General features: G+C 39.8%; 2 protein-coding genes across 20 annotated transcripts in view; both read right to left on the bottom strand.

The window, feature by feature from the left end:
• The window catches only part of BCAS3 (BCAS3 microtubule associated cell migration factor), a 463,099-nt gene extending 456,220 nt beyond the window's left edge, over window positions 1–6,879 (bottom strand). For 17 of the 19 annotated variants that reach the window (XM_084861666.1, XM_084861664.1, XM_084861665.1 and 14 more), the window contains exons 1-3: window positions 6,770–6,879; window positions 4,913–5,000; window positions 853–907 (exon numbers count right to left, since the gene is read on the bottom strand). In XM_084861666.1, coding sequence (XP_084717792.1) covers window positions 853–907; window positions 4,913–4,983 — 126 coding nt within the window. In that variant the 5' untranslated portion in view covers window positions 4,984–5,000; window positions 6,770–6,879. The remainder of the gene's footprint in view (window positions 1–852; window positions 908–4,912; window positions 5,001–6,769) is intronic. The other 2 variants (XM_084861672.1, XM_084861673.1) reach the window with 1 other exon arrangement.
• Window positions 6,880–15,206: 8,327 nt separating this feature from the next.
• PPM1D (protein phosphatase, Mg2+/Mn2+ dependent 1D) overlaps window positions 15,207–18,662 on the bottom strand; it is a 30,588-nt gene continuing 27,132 nt past the window's right edge. The window contains exon 6 of the mRNA XM_084861724.1: window positions 15,207–18,122. Coding sequence (XP_084717850.1) covers window positions 17,565–18,122 — 558 coding nt within the window. The 3' untranslated portion in view covers window positions 15,207–17,564. The remainder of the gene's footprint in view (window positions 18,123–18,662) is intronic.

Below are 18,662 nucleotides of genomic sequence, written 5' to 3' on the forward strand. Positions count from 1 at the left end.
TGTTGGAATTCTATACAATTTTAAAGTCCATAAAGTTTATAAAGCCAATGGCTTGCAGTAAAGCTATGTCACCTATTCAGAAGGCTTTCATACTTATTTTTTGTTCCTGACTATACAACTTAAGGTTGAAAGTGCAAGGAGTTGAGGCCTTGACCAAGTAGCTCAATTGGTTAGAACATCCTCCCCATAAATCAAGATTGTGGGTTGTATCTCCAGTCAGGGCAACATACAAACAACCAACCAGCGAAAACATAAGTGGATGGGGCAGCAAGTCAATATCTCTCTCTCTCTCTCTTTTTTTAAAGTGCAACGAGTTGAAGAATCAGCTCCCACCCATGTACCAGGCCTCTATCCTATGTGTTTGTGGGAGATGGGGATAATTTTTTGTGTAATAAAGATAATTTGCTATCTTGTTAAAAAAAAATACAACTTAATATGAAAGAGACATAGATTTTTGCTCAGTATAGAGGATTTAATTAACATAATACCTAGTTAATGAAATGTCAAGCATGTATTGCTTATCTCACTTCAATCAGGCATTTAACCAGGACAAGGGGAAGACTGTGGAAACAGAAGTCAACTAGAGAGTCCAAAATCCCTTCCCTCAACTACCATCTCGCCTTGATTCCTCTTGGAAGAGCAAGTTCTGAGGAATAATAATGGTGCCACAGTCAGCACAAAACTCAGGTATATCTAATAACAAGTGTGGTTCCTCCATACCAATATTCAGGATACTAAAACATCAAGTATTTTGAAGTTGGTGTTACTAATATCAAGTTTAGAAACAGTACATTTAAGAGGCTTCCTGGACAAAGGTAAAACCTACTGTTTCAGAAACCTCAAGACACTTACCTGTGGCACAACATCCTGTAGAAAAGTCACAACACTTTCCATGTAGGACTGCTCCCTGCAAAGAGGAGAATTAGATGAAATTTATCAGGACAGCTTAAGACAAGCATGGAAAAGTTCTTCCTAAGCCCTTAGAACAATGGTTCTCAACCTTTTTAATGCCTCGACCCTTTAATACAGTTCCTCATGTTGTGGGGACCCCCAACCATAATATTATTTTCATTGCTACTTCATAACTGTAAATTTGCTACTGTTATGAACCGTGTTTTCTGATGATCTTAGGGGACCCTGCTAGTGGTTTTCAACCTGTGGGTCGCACCTTAGAAAGTCACTCAATATTTTTTTAAAAGACTAACTCACATTACCTGATAATTCTGCTAAGCTTTCTTTCATTGAATGTTATTAAATGCAAATGAGATCTTAACAATTCTAAACATCTCTTCTGAAAAGTCATGCTATCTTAACTTGATATAGAGAACTTCTAACTCATAATCGAAGGAGTGATGACAGAAGACTTGGCTAAAGCAGAACCTTCCTCTTGAGTCAGAGCAGACTGCCCTAATTACCAGTAGACAAAGAAAACCTGTTGCTGATGACTCAGTATATATAGTGACCTTCCCTTTAAATTGGCTATGAACCTAGTAGTCCCTTATATGCATAGAGAAAAATGAATCTGTATTTTTTCTACAGGTAACTTTTGCCATATACAAGACATGGGAAAGTATAAAAACGCTCAAGGACACTAAAATATTTTAAATGGAAAATCAGGAGGTAGAGAAAAAAATTCTTCAAAATACCAAATCAAATTCATTCCAGAGAGATGTGAAAAATTACATTTAGGGAAATAATGAGATCCTAAATCCTATTTTAAAATATACCTTACATACCTACAGAACTAATTAAGCCCCCAAACCCCAAAACATTGTGGTTAGGCCTATCTCTCCAAACTCATTTTTCTGCCATTCCCGTAATTTGGATTTTACTTCAGTCATATGCAACTTCAATTCCTAGATTACACCAAACTCTTTTTTTAATCAAGACCTTTACACTAACTTTCTACCTAAAGTCCTTCCCATACTCAGCCTCCCCTTTCAGATCTCCGCCTAAACTGTTCCCTCCTCAGAGAAGCCTTCTCTGATAGTCTTAAGCCATACTCCTTGTCATTCTATCATAGCGCACTGCTTTGATCAGAGCCTGTAATGACTACTTATTCACTATTTCCCCCACCAGAATGTAAACTCCATTACAGAAAGGAATCCATCTCTCATATTTACATTATACCTTTAGAATCTGTAAACCAGTACTTAGGCATGGAGTTGATGCTCAAGCATTGTTAAAAGAATACTGAATGGAGGTATTTTTTTTAAACCACAAAAATTATGAATTGCATTATAAAAAGCAATAAATGTTGAATATGGTGAGGCAGCAAAGACAAACTGCCTGGATTTGATCCAAGTTCCCCTCCTTGACTGTTACCAAAGAACAATTTACTTAATTTTTCTCTGCTCTGGTCTTTTCAACTGTAAAATGAAGACTGAAATAGTATCAAGACTGAAATAGTATCTAACTTATAGCTAATAACATGCTTATTGCCACTTTCCATAGTTAACAAAGACATATAGCCTTGGAAAATGCAGGAGAAGAAAAAAATGAAGTTTTGTGGTAAAATATCATATTCCCCATATACTTTTGTTATTCTGAGAAGGCACTCTTTATGTAACATGCTAAACTTCCCAAGGGAAATAATCCAAAATGTTACAATTCCCTTATGAATAGTTTAGAAAGCAGAACTAGGAGGTCACAGTTCAATTCCCGGTCATATGCACTGGTGGCAGCATGCAGAAGGCAGCCAATTGATGATTCTCATCATTGATGTTTCTATCTCTCTCTCCCTGAAATCAATAAAAATAATCTTTTTTAAAAAAAGCAGAAAAGTTTCAACTCCTTACCCAGGAATTGAAAGGTCTTAATTGTCCACCTCAAACTAGAAGTCAACTTTTTTCTGCTTTTCATGAAAATAGCTTACCTTACCCACATCTTCTCAATCAATTCCCTTTGCCTAAAACGTACCCTTGATTCTAACTGCCCAAACACTATTCAGCCTTTGAAGTTCACTTAAATGTTAGCTTCCAAACAAACTTTTCAAATCTAAAATAGTAAAATATTTACACAAAAATACTCGAAATTCATATGCTACTTTGCTAGCATCTTTTTTATTGATTATAGTGACTGCAAACATACATATCTTTTCCTTTTTTAAATATGTTCTCAATGATTTCAGAGAGAGGAAGGGAGAGGGAAAGAGATAGAAACATCAACGATGAGAGAGAATCATGGATCAGCTGCCTCCTATATGCCCACTACTGGGGACTGAGCCAGAAACCCCGTCATGCCTCCTGTTGGGAAATCCAACCAGAATTACCAGCCAGCTCAAGCATACATATCTTAAAACTACATTAGATTATATGCTCCTAGAAAGTATACATAACAGCCCACTGTCTTTGTTAACTATGGACAGTGGCAATAAGCATGTTATTAGCTATAAATTAGATACTATTTCAGTCTTCATTTTACAGTTGAAAAGACCAGAGGCAAGGTGGCTCAGTTGGCTGGAGCATCATATACTGTACACCAAAAAGGTTTGGGATTCTTTAATGAACAATAATAGATCCAGAGACAAATGGTAGGAAGGAGAGGGTTAGAGAGCAACCAAAGGACTTGTATCCATGCATATCAGCATAAACAATGGACACAGACACTGGGGTGGTGAGGGCTTGGCTGGGATAAGAATGGCTGAGTGGGTAGTGTCAATTGGGGCAAAAGGACACATAGTATGTAAAACTTTAGACAATAAAAAAGTAAAATAAATTTTAAAAAAGATTTGGGGTTCAATTCCCAGCCAGGGCACATACATATGTTGAGGGTTCCAATCCCAGTCAGGGCGAATATGGGAGGCAACTGATCAATGGTTCTCTCTCTCTTTATCTGTATCTCTTTTCCTCTCTCTTTCCCTTCCTCTTTTACTCTTTCTAAAAAATAAAAAAAAATCAATAAACTTAAGGATTTTTTTTAAAGTAAGTATCCATATGCTTTGTCAAAGAAGGCTTAAAATACAGAAATGCAGCCCTAGCTAGTTTGAATTAGTGGATAAATCTTAGGCTCCTGGACTGAAGGGTGTCAAGGGAATGTACCTGTTTCAGGCTAGGTCCCTGGCCCTGGTTGGGGCAATGTGTTAGAGGCAACTAATCAATGTGGTGTCTCACATTGATGTTTCTTCCTCCGTCTCTTCCCCACCCTTCTACTCTCTCTAAAAATCAATGGGAAAATATACTCAGGTGAGGATTAACAACAAAAATAAAAAAAAAATAACAGAAACCAGTTTGCCTCAGTGGATAGAGCGTCGGCCTGGGGACTGAAAGGTCCCAGGTTCGATTCTGGTCAAGGGCATGCACCTTGGTTGCGGGCACATCCCCAGTAGGGGGTGTGCAGGAGGCAGCTGATCAATGCTTCTCTCTCATTGATGTTTCTAACTCTCTATCCCACTCTCTTCCCCTCTGTAAAAAATCAATTAAAATATTTTTAATATATATATAGACATGTACTCTTTATGACACTGACTTTGAAACTTTCTGACTGAGATCTTAGTGTAAAGAAATACATTTTGCATCACAATCTAGTAAACAGATATATCTGTGTGTACCATAAAACAATACTCTCAACTCTATTTTCTACAAATTCTATTTCTTTTTTGAATATTACTCCTGATCCAATAAATTGTTTAATAACCCACTAATTGTTAAACCTAGAGTATGAAAAAGCATTACTCTTTAAGATTCGGCATAGTGCTTTTCATATACTGTGTAAATAAATGTGCTGAATACATCAACTCGACCCTCCAATTATTCCTTTTATTTGGCCTTGGCAATGATATTTAGCATCCTACAAAGCCAAAATTAAATAGATTCTACAAAGCAATTATTGTTCAAACAGGAAACCTGAGTGTTAAATCACTATTCTGAATAATCTTTCTTCAGCTATCAGACTTATTCTGAAATTTGCTTACGTGGCAGCCTGAGGGCGAACCACAACTCCACCAGTACAACGACTGGGTCTTCTCGGGGAATCTGTAGCCATAGCTTCATTCACAAAACCTGTTTCCAGAACAAAACAAACAAACAAACAAACAAAAATCATTATTGTTGGGAGTAGGGAGAAAGGTCTATGGTTAATTACCGAGATTTTTTTTTTTTTTTTAACCAAACCTCAGAACCACAAAACTAGCTAAGACTCTTGCTGGACCCTTTGATCTACTGTTAAGATAAACTAGAAAAGTAAAAGAACCAGAGCATGGATGGGAAGTCTAGTGCAGGATCACTTTATAAAAACCTATGTAAGCCAAAATTTTTAAATGTACTGCCAATTTCTGTTGAGATAGTTAAAATACACATGGTACAATATTTCAAGACCAAATGGAACAGTAAGATAACACCATCCAACTAAGACTGTTGTAATCTGTAAGAAAGCATATTGTAACAGTGGTAATGGATCTTAACTAGACTTACTGTGGCGATTGTTTTCAATATATACAAATACCAAATCATTATGCTATGCACTTAAAACTAATATAATATTATATGACAATTATATCTTTAAAAAGAAGTCTGCATGACCCCACCAGTGGTTGAGCTCCAAACCAGGAGGTCACAGTTCAATTTCCCATCAGGGCACATGTCCAGGTTTCAGCTCCAGGCCCAGCAGGGGGCGTGCAGGAGGCAACCGGTAGAAGGTTCTCTTTCATCATTAATGTTTCTATCTCTCTCCCTCTCATCCTCTCTAAAATCAATAAAAATATATTTTTTAAATAAAGATTTTAAAAAAGACTGTATGGTCATAATTAGCAGGATATTTAAAAACAGTTGTATTTAACCCTCTGCTATTGGAACCTAATCACCAGTCTACATAAGTTTAAAAAAAAAAAAAAAAAAACAACTAACTTAAGAGCCGAAACCGATTTAGCTCAGTGGACAGAGCGTCAGCCTGCGGACTGAAACGTCCCGAGCTCGATTCCCGTCAAGGGCAGGTACCTTGGTTGCTGGCACATCCCCAGTGGGGTGTGCAAGAGGCAGCTGATAGATGATTCTCTCTCATTGATGTTTCTAACTCTCTATCCCTCTCTCTTCCTCTCTTTAAAAAAAAAATCAAAAAAATATATTTTTTTAAAAAAAACTTAAAAGACATTAGAAGCCCCTTATCCTTTCCTCTCACATCACTGATTCCTCATCCCTAATAAGCATCTGAATCATTGGGGAGGTTTTAAGAGCATGGAGTGTATTTGGTTAAGGTTTAAAGGAGTACTGACAGCAATATTAAATATCTCTTACAGGGCTCAGGAGAGCCCCACAGCCTGGAACTAATTTTGAAAAGCCCCTAAAACCCTCACTTCTAAGTAGGGAGCATTCTACCACCTTATTTGACAACTTTGAAACTGATGAGTCCCACATGCTACCACCAAAACACCCTTCACCCGAACCAGCCCACGTACCCCTTCCTCCATGGGTACGTGGTGTCACCCCCCAGCCCCTCAGCCCTCTCATTTCCACACCACCCTTTCTCTCCAGACACAGCCTCCCAAGAACTGTCCTGCGAGGGCCCTGCCTCCTGAAGGCGACCACGGCCAGCTCCTCAGGCCCCTCTCCCCCGAAAGACACCAGGACAAGGCTGCCCACTTACCCTCCGACGCGGTGCCACCGCTGCCCCCCGGCCGCCCTCTGGCCCCTTGCCCTACCTCGCTCCCCTCCCCCTCCAATCTCCACAGCTTCCCCTCGCCGAATCCCTGCCAGCCAAGCCCCCTCCGCTCGCGCGGCTGGCCCCTCGTCCCCCGCGAGCCTCCCCAAAGACACAGCCCCGCCGAGCCTCTCACCGGCCGCCCGCCGGTAAACGCTGTTCTCCAGCTCAAGCCTCACTGTTTGGAGTCCCCTCGTGATTGACGGCTACCACTTCCTACCACGCCTCAGCGGAACTACCTTTCTGGCCAATCCCAGGAGCAAACCGTCCACGACCGGGCACCGCCCTTCGAGGTCAGCTTCGCCAACCAGCGAGTAGGAAAGGGGCGGACCCGCCTCCTGAAACTAGCCAATCCGCTGGGGCTCCAGGAAAAACAAAACAGTATGTAAATTCGGGTAAAACCAAGGCGTCAAGTTCGGTTGCGAACGCCGGGCGGAGGCATTGCGGACACTGTGTATTTTCCGTCGCAGACGGCTCCTTCGTGGGTCTGTCCAAAAGCATCACGTCCCAGACTCCTGGGCACCTCACCTGAGCGCCTCAGGCTGGGGCTCCGAGGACCCGGACACTGATCTGTTTACATAGAACTCTCGCGACAGCTGGTTAGAAGCCCCGAGCACGTGGACATGGCAGCTGCCAATCACTTTTGGTTGGCCACTCATCCGTTCTGAGCCCGCCTTCTGCCCCGCCCTCGTCGATGTGTTTACCTTCCGGGAAGCTAGGATGGTAGAGGGTGGTGGGCAGCTCTGGAGCTTAGGCGGTGTGAGTCGGAAGGAGGGACGCGGCAAGTAATCGCCTCAATTTAATCTAGGTTTATGAGCCACGCCTAACTCCTCCCTCTGCCTCCCGTAAGGAAGACATCAAAATCTCGCTGGTGTTGTTTCGTTAGTTACATTTCTATGTAATAATGAATAATAAGTATAGCATTTATTGATTTATGGAACAAACGCTCAATAAACACAAAGGCTCAAAGAAGGAAGTGAATTTTGAGTAAGAACGAGGAAAATACTATGGTTTAAGGCAAAGTGAACTAATATAGAAAACTAGTTAGGAGAGGTAAGCAATGGCCAGACGGTTTTGTACAGGATTTATAAGGAGTTTCAATTTTATTTTAGACTGAGAATAATTTGGAGGACTGTCATGATCGTATTTACATTTCTAAAAGATCATTTTACCTATTAAACAGAAAATAAACTTTTGTCAGGGAAGGGACGTTGGAAGCAGTAGATCAAGTATGGAGGCTATTTCAGTAGACCAGGTAGGAGAAGGGGTCCGGAAGTGAAGCAGTAGAGGTGAAAAGTTGTGAATTTCAGAATATTTTGGAAAAGAGAATTGAGAGATCTTGATAATGCATTGGATGTGGAATAGAAGGAAAAGAGAGAAAGAAGATGCCTGTGTTTTGAGCTTGAGCAACTGAGTGATGACATTTACAGATAGGATGAACAGTGATAAAGTTCCACATTTTGTTTTACATTTCAGATATATTGTATTTCTTCAAATTTATTGTTTATCAGGAGTGACTGAAATGAAAATATAATAGAGTCCATCATCATCATGGAAATGGCTTTAAGAGAAAATTGGTCAGAGGAATATTACTGCTTCCCATTGTCAACTAGTAAATAGTTGCATTTGAATTTCTTTGACTTGGTTTCATACTTTGTAAACTGTAGAAGGAATATTTATGTGTCTCATAGGATTTTTATAGGAGTAAATAAATTTAAAATTCTTAGAACCCCTTAGAAACTTCTCCAAATTAACTAACTTACTAATTAACCAATGATTTAGTTCTAAGTCCTCCATTTTTTCTCTCTGCAGAGATAATGTGATTCTCTCATGAACCTTCAAATAAAAAATAAAATTTATGGTAATCATTTTTTGAATATGAATGCTTAGTACATATTGCCAGCTCATGAATCATTTCAAAGTTATGGGATCTGGGGAAACTTTTCAACAATCTGTTCTGACTGAGCAATCCTAGCTAGCAAATACATTTTCAGCATAAAAGAGTGAGTTCAAGTTAGAGTTCCGTGTTATCCTAGTTACTACAATGTCCACTATAATAAATCACTAATGACTAAAGTTGCCTTTCCTACAGTCCCCAGGGAATTATCAAGGAACTATCCACACATATGCCAACAAAATGTTAAGGTCACTTTTCATTTTATTGTGTATTTGTTTAGATAGGATTGGGTTTCCTTTTATTTTTTAATATATTTTTATTGCTTTCAGAGAGGAAAGGAGAGATAGAAACATCAGTGATGAGAGGGAACCAATGATTGACTGCCTCCTGCATGTTGAACTGAGCCTGCAACCCAGACATGTGCCCTTGACCAGAATCGAGCCTGGGACCCTTTAATCTGAAGGCTGATGCTCTAACCACTTAGCTAACCCATCTAGAGCTGGGATTCCTTTTTTAACTTTAAGCAAACCATTGCCTCACTATGGCCTCCAAAAACACTTAGATAATAATCATATGATTTAAGCAGTGGTGAAATAATCTGATTTCACCAGTCAAATAAAAGGAAAAACAGCCTTGAATGGTTTGGCTCAGTGGATAGAGCTTCGGCCTGTGGACTGAAGGGTCCCAGGTTTAATTCCAGTCAAGGGCATGTACCTTAGTTGTGGGCACCTCCCCAGTAGGGTGTGTGCAGGAGGCAACTGATCCATGTTTCTCTCTCATTGATTTTTTTAAAAATATATTTTATTGATTTTTACACAGATAGGAATTGAGAGGGATAGAGAGTTAGAAACGTCCATGAGAGAGAAACATCGACCAGCTGCCTCCTGCACCCCCCCACTGGGGATGGGCCCGCAATCAAGGTACCTGCCCTTGTCCGGAATCAAACCCGGGACCTTTCAGTCCGCAGGCCGATGCTCTATCCACTGAGCCAAACCGGTTTCAGCTCTCATTGATTTTTTAACTCTCTATCCCTCTCCCTTCCTCTCTGTAAAAAAATAAAATAGAATAAGGAAAAACAAATTTTTGGGGGAGTTGGTTAATCCTCACCCAAGGATATTTTTCCATTGATTTTTTAGAGTAAGGTAGATATATTGATTGGTTGCCTCCTGCACGCTCCCTGATCAGGGCCTGGGTGGAGGAGGAGACTGCAACCAAGGTATGTTCCCTTAACCAGAATCGAACCTGGGACCCTTTGGTCTACAGGCAAATGTTCTATCCACTGAGCCAAACCAGCTAGGGCAAGGAAAAACAAATTTTTTTTAAAAGTGGCTATATAATGTATCATTCTACCAATGAAACCTTGAAATGAGACACTGTTAAGGCTGAAAAAATAGAATATTGGGGACTAATTATGATTATAATAAATATTAATCTTAACCATATTGCCTTGTGTTGGTTAAAAAAAGGACATTCTGACCTGGTTGGGGGTTGTAAGCCCCAGGGCCTGAAGTCAACCTTGGACCAGAGAGTCAACCTTGGATCTGGGAGTCAACCTTGGAATGGGGTCCATTCTCATTCAACAATTGCCTATTATGAAAAGATTAACAACCATGTTGCCCAAACAATGGAGTCCCACCCCTGCCTTCTACTTCCCCATATCTGTAATCCCTACTTCCCCATGTAATCTTTGATTTTTGTGGGTGACCTGCAGCTCTCCCCTACTGCCAGCAGTATTGGAATAAATGCTCATATATGATTCAACCCTGTCTCTGCACTTAATTGGCTCAAGTAGTGACAGGCAGCACTAATTCAACCAATTTTTTTAAAAAGGTAAAGGACACACTTACATTCTTCCTTGTGGAGATGGGAGGACAAAGAGAGATAAACCAAAGACTTTATATACTTACAGGAGGCCCAATGTACCAACTCATGCACGGATTGGGTCTGGCTGGCCTGTCCTGATTGGCCAATTGGGCTGGGCTGGCAGGGAGATGGGATGCCAGAAGTTGGCCCGCTGGCCCACCCCCATGGTTGAACTCCTGGTCAAGGGGACAATTTACATATTAGCCTTTTGTTATATAGGCTATGCATTAAAAAAAATAAAAATAAAAAGGAATAAAAATAAAAAAAATAAAAATAAAAATTTTAAAAAAGAATATGCATAGCCCAGGGACAAGGACAAAAAGTTGGTGATGACCTGTGGGGGGTAGAAAAAGGCTGGATGGAGGGGATTAAAAGGAGAGAAAATGGGAGACATCTGTAATACTGTCAACAATAATAAATAAATTGCCGGGACCGGTTTGGCTCAGTGGATAGAGCGTCGACCTGCAGACTGAAAGGTCCTGGGTTCGATTCCGGTCAAGGGCATGTACCTTGGTTGCGGGCACATCCCCAGTAGGGGGTGTGCAAGAGGCGGCTGATCAATGATTCTCTCTCATGGATGTTTCTAACTATTCCTCTCTTACTCTCTGAAAAATCAATAAAATAAAAAAAATATTTTTAAAAAACAATAATAAATAAATAAATCTTTTAAAAAGGTAAAGGATGCCCTAGCTCAATTTGTTGAGTGTCATCCTATGTACTTAGAGGTCACTGGTTCCATTGCCTAGATGGGGCCTGCAGGAGGCAGCCAATCAATGTTTATCTCTATCCTTCCTCTCTCTCTAAAAAAAAAAAAAACAACAAAAAATGCAATAAAAACATATCTAAACAAACAAAAAAGGTAAAGGTTAAAGTAGGATTGTCCCAGGCAAATTTTGAAGAGCAGTTGCCCTCTGTCTTTCACACATCAGTGCTGCTTTGTAACTATTCTCTATTGATGAATGTATCATTCTATCATCTATGTAACTAAAATGTAAGCTCTTTAACAGAAGGGATTATTTGTTTCATTTTTGTTCTCCATAATGCTCTATTCTCCAACAGGAAAAATTACATGTCAAAACCCGACAATTTATCCTGAAATGTGGAACTGATATTTATAATTAAATATACCAGGAAGTAAAAACTATTGACAAAGACCAAAAATTAGTTTCATCAACTCTTTTAATGATCTCCAGAACATATTTACCTTCCCCATTTATTATCTTCCCCATTTAACCCTGAATAAAAACTGCTTTAAAATTTGAAATAACTTGCTCTAGCTGGTTTGGCTCAGTGGATAGAGCGTCGGACAGAGAGGAAGGGAGAAGGATAGAGAGTTAGAAACATCAATGAGAGAGAAACATCGATCAGCTGCCTCCTGCACTCCTTATTGGGGATGTGCCCACAACCAGGTACATGCTCTTGACTGGAATTGAACCTGGGCCCCTTCAGTCCGCAAGCTGACATTATCCACCAAGCCAAACCAGTCAGTACTACCCCTGTCTTCTAATTCACTAATTGGATCCTCAGCTTTCCCTAATCTGCTATGTATCCCTTCCAATGTGTTCTTTATTTGTGCTATGTCATTTTTTATTTCTGTTTTCGTAGTTATTATATCTTTTCTCATGCTTTTGAGCAACTTTCCTACCATTACTCTGAACTGTGTTTCAGATAAAATTCTTATCTCTATTTCATATCTCTTCTGGAGAATTCTCTTGTTCTTTCATTTGGAGGTTATTTCTTTGTCTCCTCATTTTGGCTGCCTGCTTGGTTTTGTGACTATGTATTAGGTAGATCTGCTATGCCTCTCAATCTCTAGTGTGACAGTGTCAAACACTATTTCTGACTGATTAGATCAGGCAGATTCAAAGCTTCTAGAGACCACCTCTCCCTACTTGTTCTTCAGGCAATCATCCTGAGCTTTGGAGAGAGTTTTTTCAATAGGGTGGAACAGTTGCTTCTGCCTGGTGGCTAATTGTTATTTTTGGTCTTTTAAGTGGTCTTTTAAGGGGAACTCCACATTTCCAATAGGGTGGGTCAACTGTTTTTCCCCCAGGGAAGGCCACCTGTATGGCAACTGTCTGTGTGGGAAAGATTTCAGCTGCATGAGGGAATGGCTCAGCACAGGAAACTGGGGTGTCTGTCTTCTGAGCTCTAACCCGAGCCCCCCAATCCTGGCTTCTGTTCGCACAGCTCCAGTCCACTCTGCTCTCTCTCTGCTAGAGCACAAGGTAGCCAGGGCCCTTTAAGAGGGTGCCTGAATTTCCATCCATCACTCCCTGGCAGATGGCAACCACGCTGCTTCTCACAGCCAGATGTTATGTGGATACCCTTTTCAGTTCTGGTGCTCTCTGTTGGGGGCCCAGCTTGGGGATTAGACCCCAGAGTTCTCAATGGCAACTCCCATAACTGAGGTCTATCTCGGGAACTTCAGTTGCTGTCTGTGGGCACCTGGCCAGCCCTTTCATGCTTCCTCTCCTCCTATCAGTCTCTATGCGGTCTCCACTTTTAGTCCTAGGATATCAGGATTCTCTCCAGCGAGTTTTCTGTTGATTATTCAGTTTTTTCTGTATTTTAGTTGTAATTCCAATTTGTTCCTGGGAACATGTCCATGCATTATCCACTTACTCTATCACCATTTTAAATCTCCAAAACCATATTTTCTATTTGAGTTTCAAAATTTTGGTATTTCGTGTTTATTAGTCAGTTGGAAGATGATCTTGAAGGTCTCCTATATTCTTTCTATTATAGATTGTGATGGACTACCTCCAAGATGGCCAATAATGACACCCACCTTTTAGTATTCATAGCATGTGGTTGCCTCCTACATTTATCTGTGTGACTAATAAAATGCAGCTAAATTAACATGGTACCTCTGAGGTTAAGTTACAAAAGACATTGTGGTTTCTGTCTTACTCATTTTTAAAAAAATGTTTTTATTGATTACAAAGAGTGGAAGAGAGAGGGAGAGAAAGAAACATCAATGATGAGAATTATCGATCAGTTGCTTCCTGTATGCCCCCTACTCAGGATTGACCCCAAAATATGAGCATGTGGTCTTATCAGGAATTGAACTATGACCTCCTGGTTCATAGGTCAACTCTCAACCACTGAACCACACCAGCAGGACTCTACTTTGTTCTTTTTAAAAAACATATTTTAATTTATTTCAGAGAGGAAGGTAGAGGGAGGGATAGAAACATTAGTGATGAGAGAGAATCATTTATTGGCTGCCTCCTGCTGCCCCTACTGGTGATCAAGCCTGCAACCCAGGCATGTGCCTTTGATTGGAATCAACCAGGGACTCTTCAATCGCGGGTCAACACTCTCCACTGAGCAAATTAGCAAGGGCTGTTTGTTATTTTAAGCTACTAAATTTTGAGGTATTTTTATGCAGCAATACAGAACTAAAACATTTTTTCATAACTACCATATTTTCATCTTTAAGGCATGAAATAAATAGGTCAAGAACCTGTTCTTCAAAATATTGAAAAAGAAAGTTAATGGACTTTATTGTGGAAAGCCCTATGAAGGGGCACATATGGCAAGGAACTGAGGCCTCTTACCAACAAATTATAAAACCTGTGGATCGGGTTGTAGAAACCCTGATTTATAGCCACTTGATCAAAAGTATATGTGATTTGTAATTGGTATCTGAAATGGGTGCAGTCTTCTGAGACTGAACTCTTAATTTGTGGGTTCTGATAACTCCAGGTAGATACAAAAACTGAATTTAATTGTAGGACATCCAGTTGGTGTCTCAGAAATTAAGAGAATTGTTTGGGGAGGAAAACCCATATATTTTGTGTCAGAGTATTCTGTGAATAAAGGAAGAAATAGTGTTTTCCTTTTAGTGGACATAGTTACTTAGTGGCAAAGTAAAATATCCACAGACTAGGCAGAATCCTATACAATAAAAGGCTAATATTGCAAATCAACCAAACAGCAGAACCAGTCACTATGACGCACAATGACCATCAGGGGCAGATGCTCAATGCAGGAGCTGCCCCCTGGTGGTCAGTGCGCTCCCACAGGGGTAGGGCTGGCCAGAAGCCAGGCTCACAGCTGGCGAGCACAGTGGTGGTGGCGGCAGGAGCCTCTCCCACCTCTGCAGCAGCGCTAAGGATGTCTGACTGCCAGCTTAACATGCCCCAAGGGCTCCTGGACTGCGAGAGGGCGCAGTCTGGGTTGAGGGACACCTCCCCCGCCCCCCAATCAAGTGCTTGAGGCTCTGTAATGTACTGCTATGGACACAATCTTAAAAAGATAAGATTAAGCAATAAACACATAGTGCAGTCTATGCATAGATTATCAGAGAGAATACACAAAAAAGGGAGGAAATACTGGTGGCCTTGGGGACTGAGGTGGCGTTTCTTCCTTATGTACCATTTTATACATCATGAATTTTCCATCATGCAGATGTTACATAGGCAAGTAAAATTTAATAAAAATAGAAACATTAAAACATTTGTGATTACATAACATCTTCAACTCCTTAAAGAACATATCCCAGGGAACACATATAGAAAAGAGCTAATTTTAGCATCTGCATTTATGTGTGTCAAGCCAAAAATGTTTCCAGTATTAGATAACTACTGGTATGGTATATAATTAGACTCTAATACACTAAAAATGTGATCTATGAAAGAATTAATGCTGTGGCATTTTTGCATTAAAGATTAATTTATCCATTACTTTAGTCAAATGGAAATTTTAATTTAATATAGACAGGATTAGATTATTATCTTTAAAACCACTGGCAAAAACGGTAAAAAAGAGCTAAACGGATTTTCCCTGCTTTTACTATACATTCAGATTTGTTGAATTTTTAAAAAATATATTTTATTGCTTTTTTACAGAGAGGAAAGGAGGATAGTTCGAAACATCAATGACTGAGAAACATCATCAATCAGCTGCCTCCTGCACACCTCCCACTGAGGATGTGCCCGCAACTAAGGTACATGCCCCTGACCAGAATCAAACCCAGGACCCTTCAGTCCGCAGGCCGACACTCTATCCACTGAGCCAAACCTGTTAGGGCCAGATTTGTTGAATTTCTTACATGGACCAGCTAACGTGGTATTACAGATCTAATTTATGGAAAAACCCTTCAAAATAAATTGACTTAAAAAATATTTCTAAGTTGCTATGTCTCTCTCTTGAAAGATCTGAAAAACAATTATCCAAAAATCCTTTCATTTTATTTTTTTAAGGGATTGAACCCAGAACCTTGGATGATGCTCTAACCAGCAAGCTATCTGGCCAGGGACCAAAATACCTTTTTAAAAACTAGCCTCAATTAAAGTTTTACCCAGACTACTGCATCTCAATTATTTTTCTTATGGAAAGTAGCATGCTTCCAATTGTTCAGTACCTAGCATATTATAGTTATACCAGGAGCCCAGTGCATGAATTCATGCACCCTGAAAGGAATCGCAAGGTTGAGGTGGGCACAGGAACAGTTCTGGCCCATCCTCCTCACCCCCATCAGGCCCCTCCCACTGACAGTGCCCGGCCCCGCTTGCACCCGATGCCAACGCGGAGCGATTAGGATCAGTGCCAGCAGCGTGTGAGAATAGGGCCAGTGCCGTCAGCAGGTGTGAGCAGTGACTGCTGCCCTGATTGTCCCTCAAGAGCAGGGGGGAGGTGGAGAAACTCTAAGGGGCAATTGGGGCTGGCAGTAGGGGCGAGCAGGGCCGGTGCCGGCAGTAAGTGCCAGCACCTGGCAGGACAGAGGTGCATAGGAGCAAAGAATTTTCAGTAACCACCAGAGGCTCGCCCTGATGACAATGATAGGGGCCCCACCTTGGTCTGGTGTTTCTGTTAACCTACTCCACAATCTCGCAATGGCTGATGCCCACAATGTTTCCTGCTCTGCCACCTGCTGCCGATGCCCGCCATGGTCTGCATGCACCCCCTGGTGGTCAGCACACGTCGTAGCAATTGTTTTGCAGTTGTTTCGCTATTTGCATATTAGGGTTTTATATATGTAATCAACTCTTCAATCTTTCAATGAGAGACATCCTAAATAAATTTTAAAAATTCCTCACTGTAGAACAATTCACCACACTAAAATGACATACTTAGTATTTTAGTATTAATTCCTTTTAGTTTTTTATACATTACCAAAGTAGTTTTATTCACTTTTAATTGCAATGTCATCAAATGTTATAAGCCATAACTGACTTAATCATATTCTTACTGTTAAGATGTTTAGCCTGTTTTGATGAACAATGCATTTATTTTAAGTTACTCTAAAAGCACAATATGGCACAACAGAAAGTTAATATATATCATTAAAGCCAACAATAAAAATCCAGCAATATCACAAACAATTTACTGATTTATTAGCTGAACAAACATATTTCCATATAATCAATGAAACTATATGATATATGAAATAATTTAAGAAATGTTGGGAATTAGCAGCACCATCCATTATTGAAATAGCAATAGAAACTTCACACATATTTTATGCAAATACTAGAAGAGGGTAACTACTTTAAGACCTAATAATGCCACTGAATGTCTGGGATAACTGAGTGGGGCATTTTTTTAGGGAAACAAACCTTCTATTCCAAAGGTTTAGTGAATGTATCTGATGATTATTGTTTTTAGAAAAATGCTACTGAAATAAAAGATAGTGCATAGTATTTTAATTAGGACAAGAAGACTAAAAGCCTGCTACTTCTGCTTCTATGAAAAATTTAGTTCTGAATTATGAAATTAGAAATAAAAAATAATTTTTAAAAGACAGTCTCTAAGAAACATTAAGTGGAACACAGATCACTATGAAAATACATCACTTTCCAGTTTGCTTAATAATTTACTTTAAAAAGTTGTATAGTTTCATCACAAGTGACTAAATAAGCATTTTTAAAAGTTTAAAACCTTTAGCCCTGTTGTTATAATTACTGTGTATCAGAGTAAGAGACTGAGTTTGTGTGAAGGATACAAATTTACACACATTTTACAGCAACGTATACTCTAACATCTATAAAATTCACATTTATAATACAAGCAAGTACAAGGCCAGGATTAAACTGTTGAATTCCAAAAAGTCAAACTGTATACCATTTTTATTTTATCCTTTTTTAAAAAAAGTTCATCTTCGGCACCATCTTCAAAAGCCTTATATCCTAAATTTGGAAAAAAGACATTTTTCAGATACAGTTCAGCAAACACAAACAGTTTTTCGGTGCTGGTGAAGTAAAGGATTTCCAATTTTCTTCTGGCCCCTAAGTCTGCGTCGCATGGTAAGTTTAACAGAGTTCTTTCGCTGGGAGGTTGTGGCAAGGCTTGCAGGCTGAGCATTATTACTTCGACTTAAACCATTTCGTTTATGCTTCTTCATAAGAGGGCCAGAATTGGATTCTTCTAATGTCCTTTTAAAGTTTGCTGGAGGGGTTCTTTCAACTTCTTGGGCTTTCATTTGACCTGAAGTTGACATCTTTATATTTTTCTGGTCCACGATGGTGTTTGTTGAATTGGTAGGCACCAGGCCAACTGACAGGCTATTATTCAAAGAATCATGTATCCTTAATGTCAGGGCTTTAGTGCAATTTTCTTCAAGTGGCTCTGTATCTTTTGAGGGTAAGACTGCAGCCTGGACATTCCCTCGAGCCACCTCAGTTGGGACTTCTAAGTAGTTCTCTGAGAAGGCATTACTACGAACAAGGGCAGGTATATGGTCCTTAGAGTTCAGTCTTGACCAAGGGTCCTCCTCCATTGACTGAAAAACAAGAAAGTAAACCAAGTAAGAAATCACTTATCCTAGAACTCAGCCTGACCCTTGGGAAGATGAAGGGTTTCATTAGAATAAATGACAAATTTGGCTTTTTCCTACTTTCTATAGTCTAATTTCTGAATATTTAGTAGAGTGGAAAATATATAGTGCAACATTAAAGCAACTATGCCATAAGGAAACTCACATTGTTGCTTTGTTCCCTACTGAGCATGGCTGGAGCTACTTTCTATAAAATAAGTGAAGATCATTTAGAAACTCTCATATATTGCTTTTTAGAAGCTTCACAGGTAATTCAGATAATGTACCACTCCTTTAGCTGTACAGCTATAGATATACATAGACTATCCTCTCATCTCCAGTCAAATAAGAACACTCTTCCTATCAAACCCAATCTTCCACTAATATCTTATAAAATCATTGTCTTGCCCTAGCCTGTTTGGCTCAATGGATAAGAGTGTCAGCCTGTGGACTGAAGAGTCCCAGGTTTGATTCCAGACAAGGGCATGTACCTCAGTTGCAAGCTCG

The sequence above is a fragment of the Pipistrellus hanaki genome, assembly GCF_964339955.1.
Source record: "Pipistrellus hanaki genome assembly, chromosome: 16".
NCBI lineage: Eukaryota > Metazoa > Chordata > Mammalia > Chiroptera > Vespertilionidae > Pipistrellus > Pipistrellus hanaki.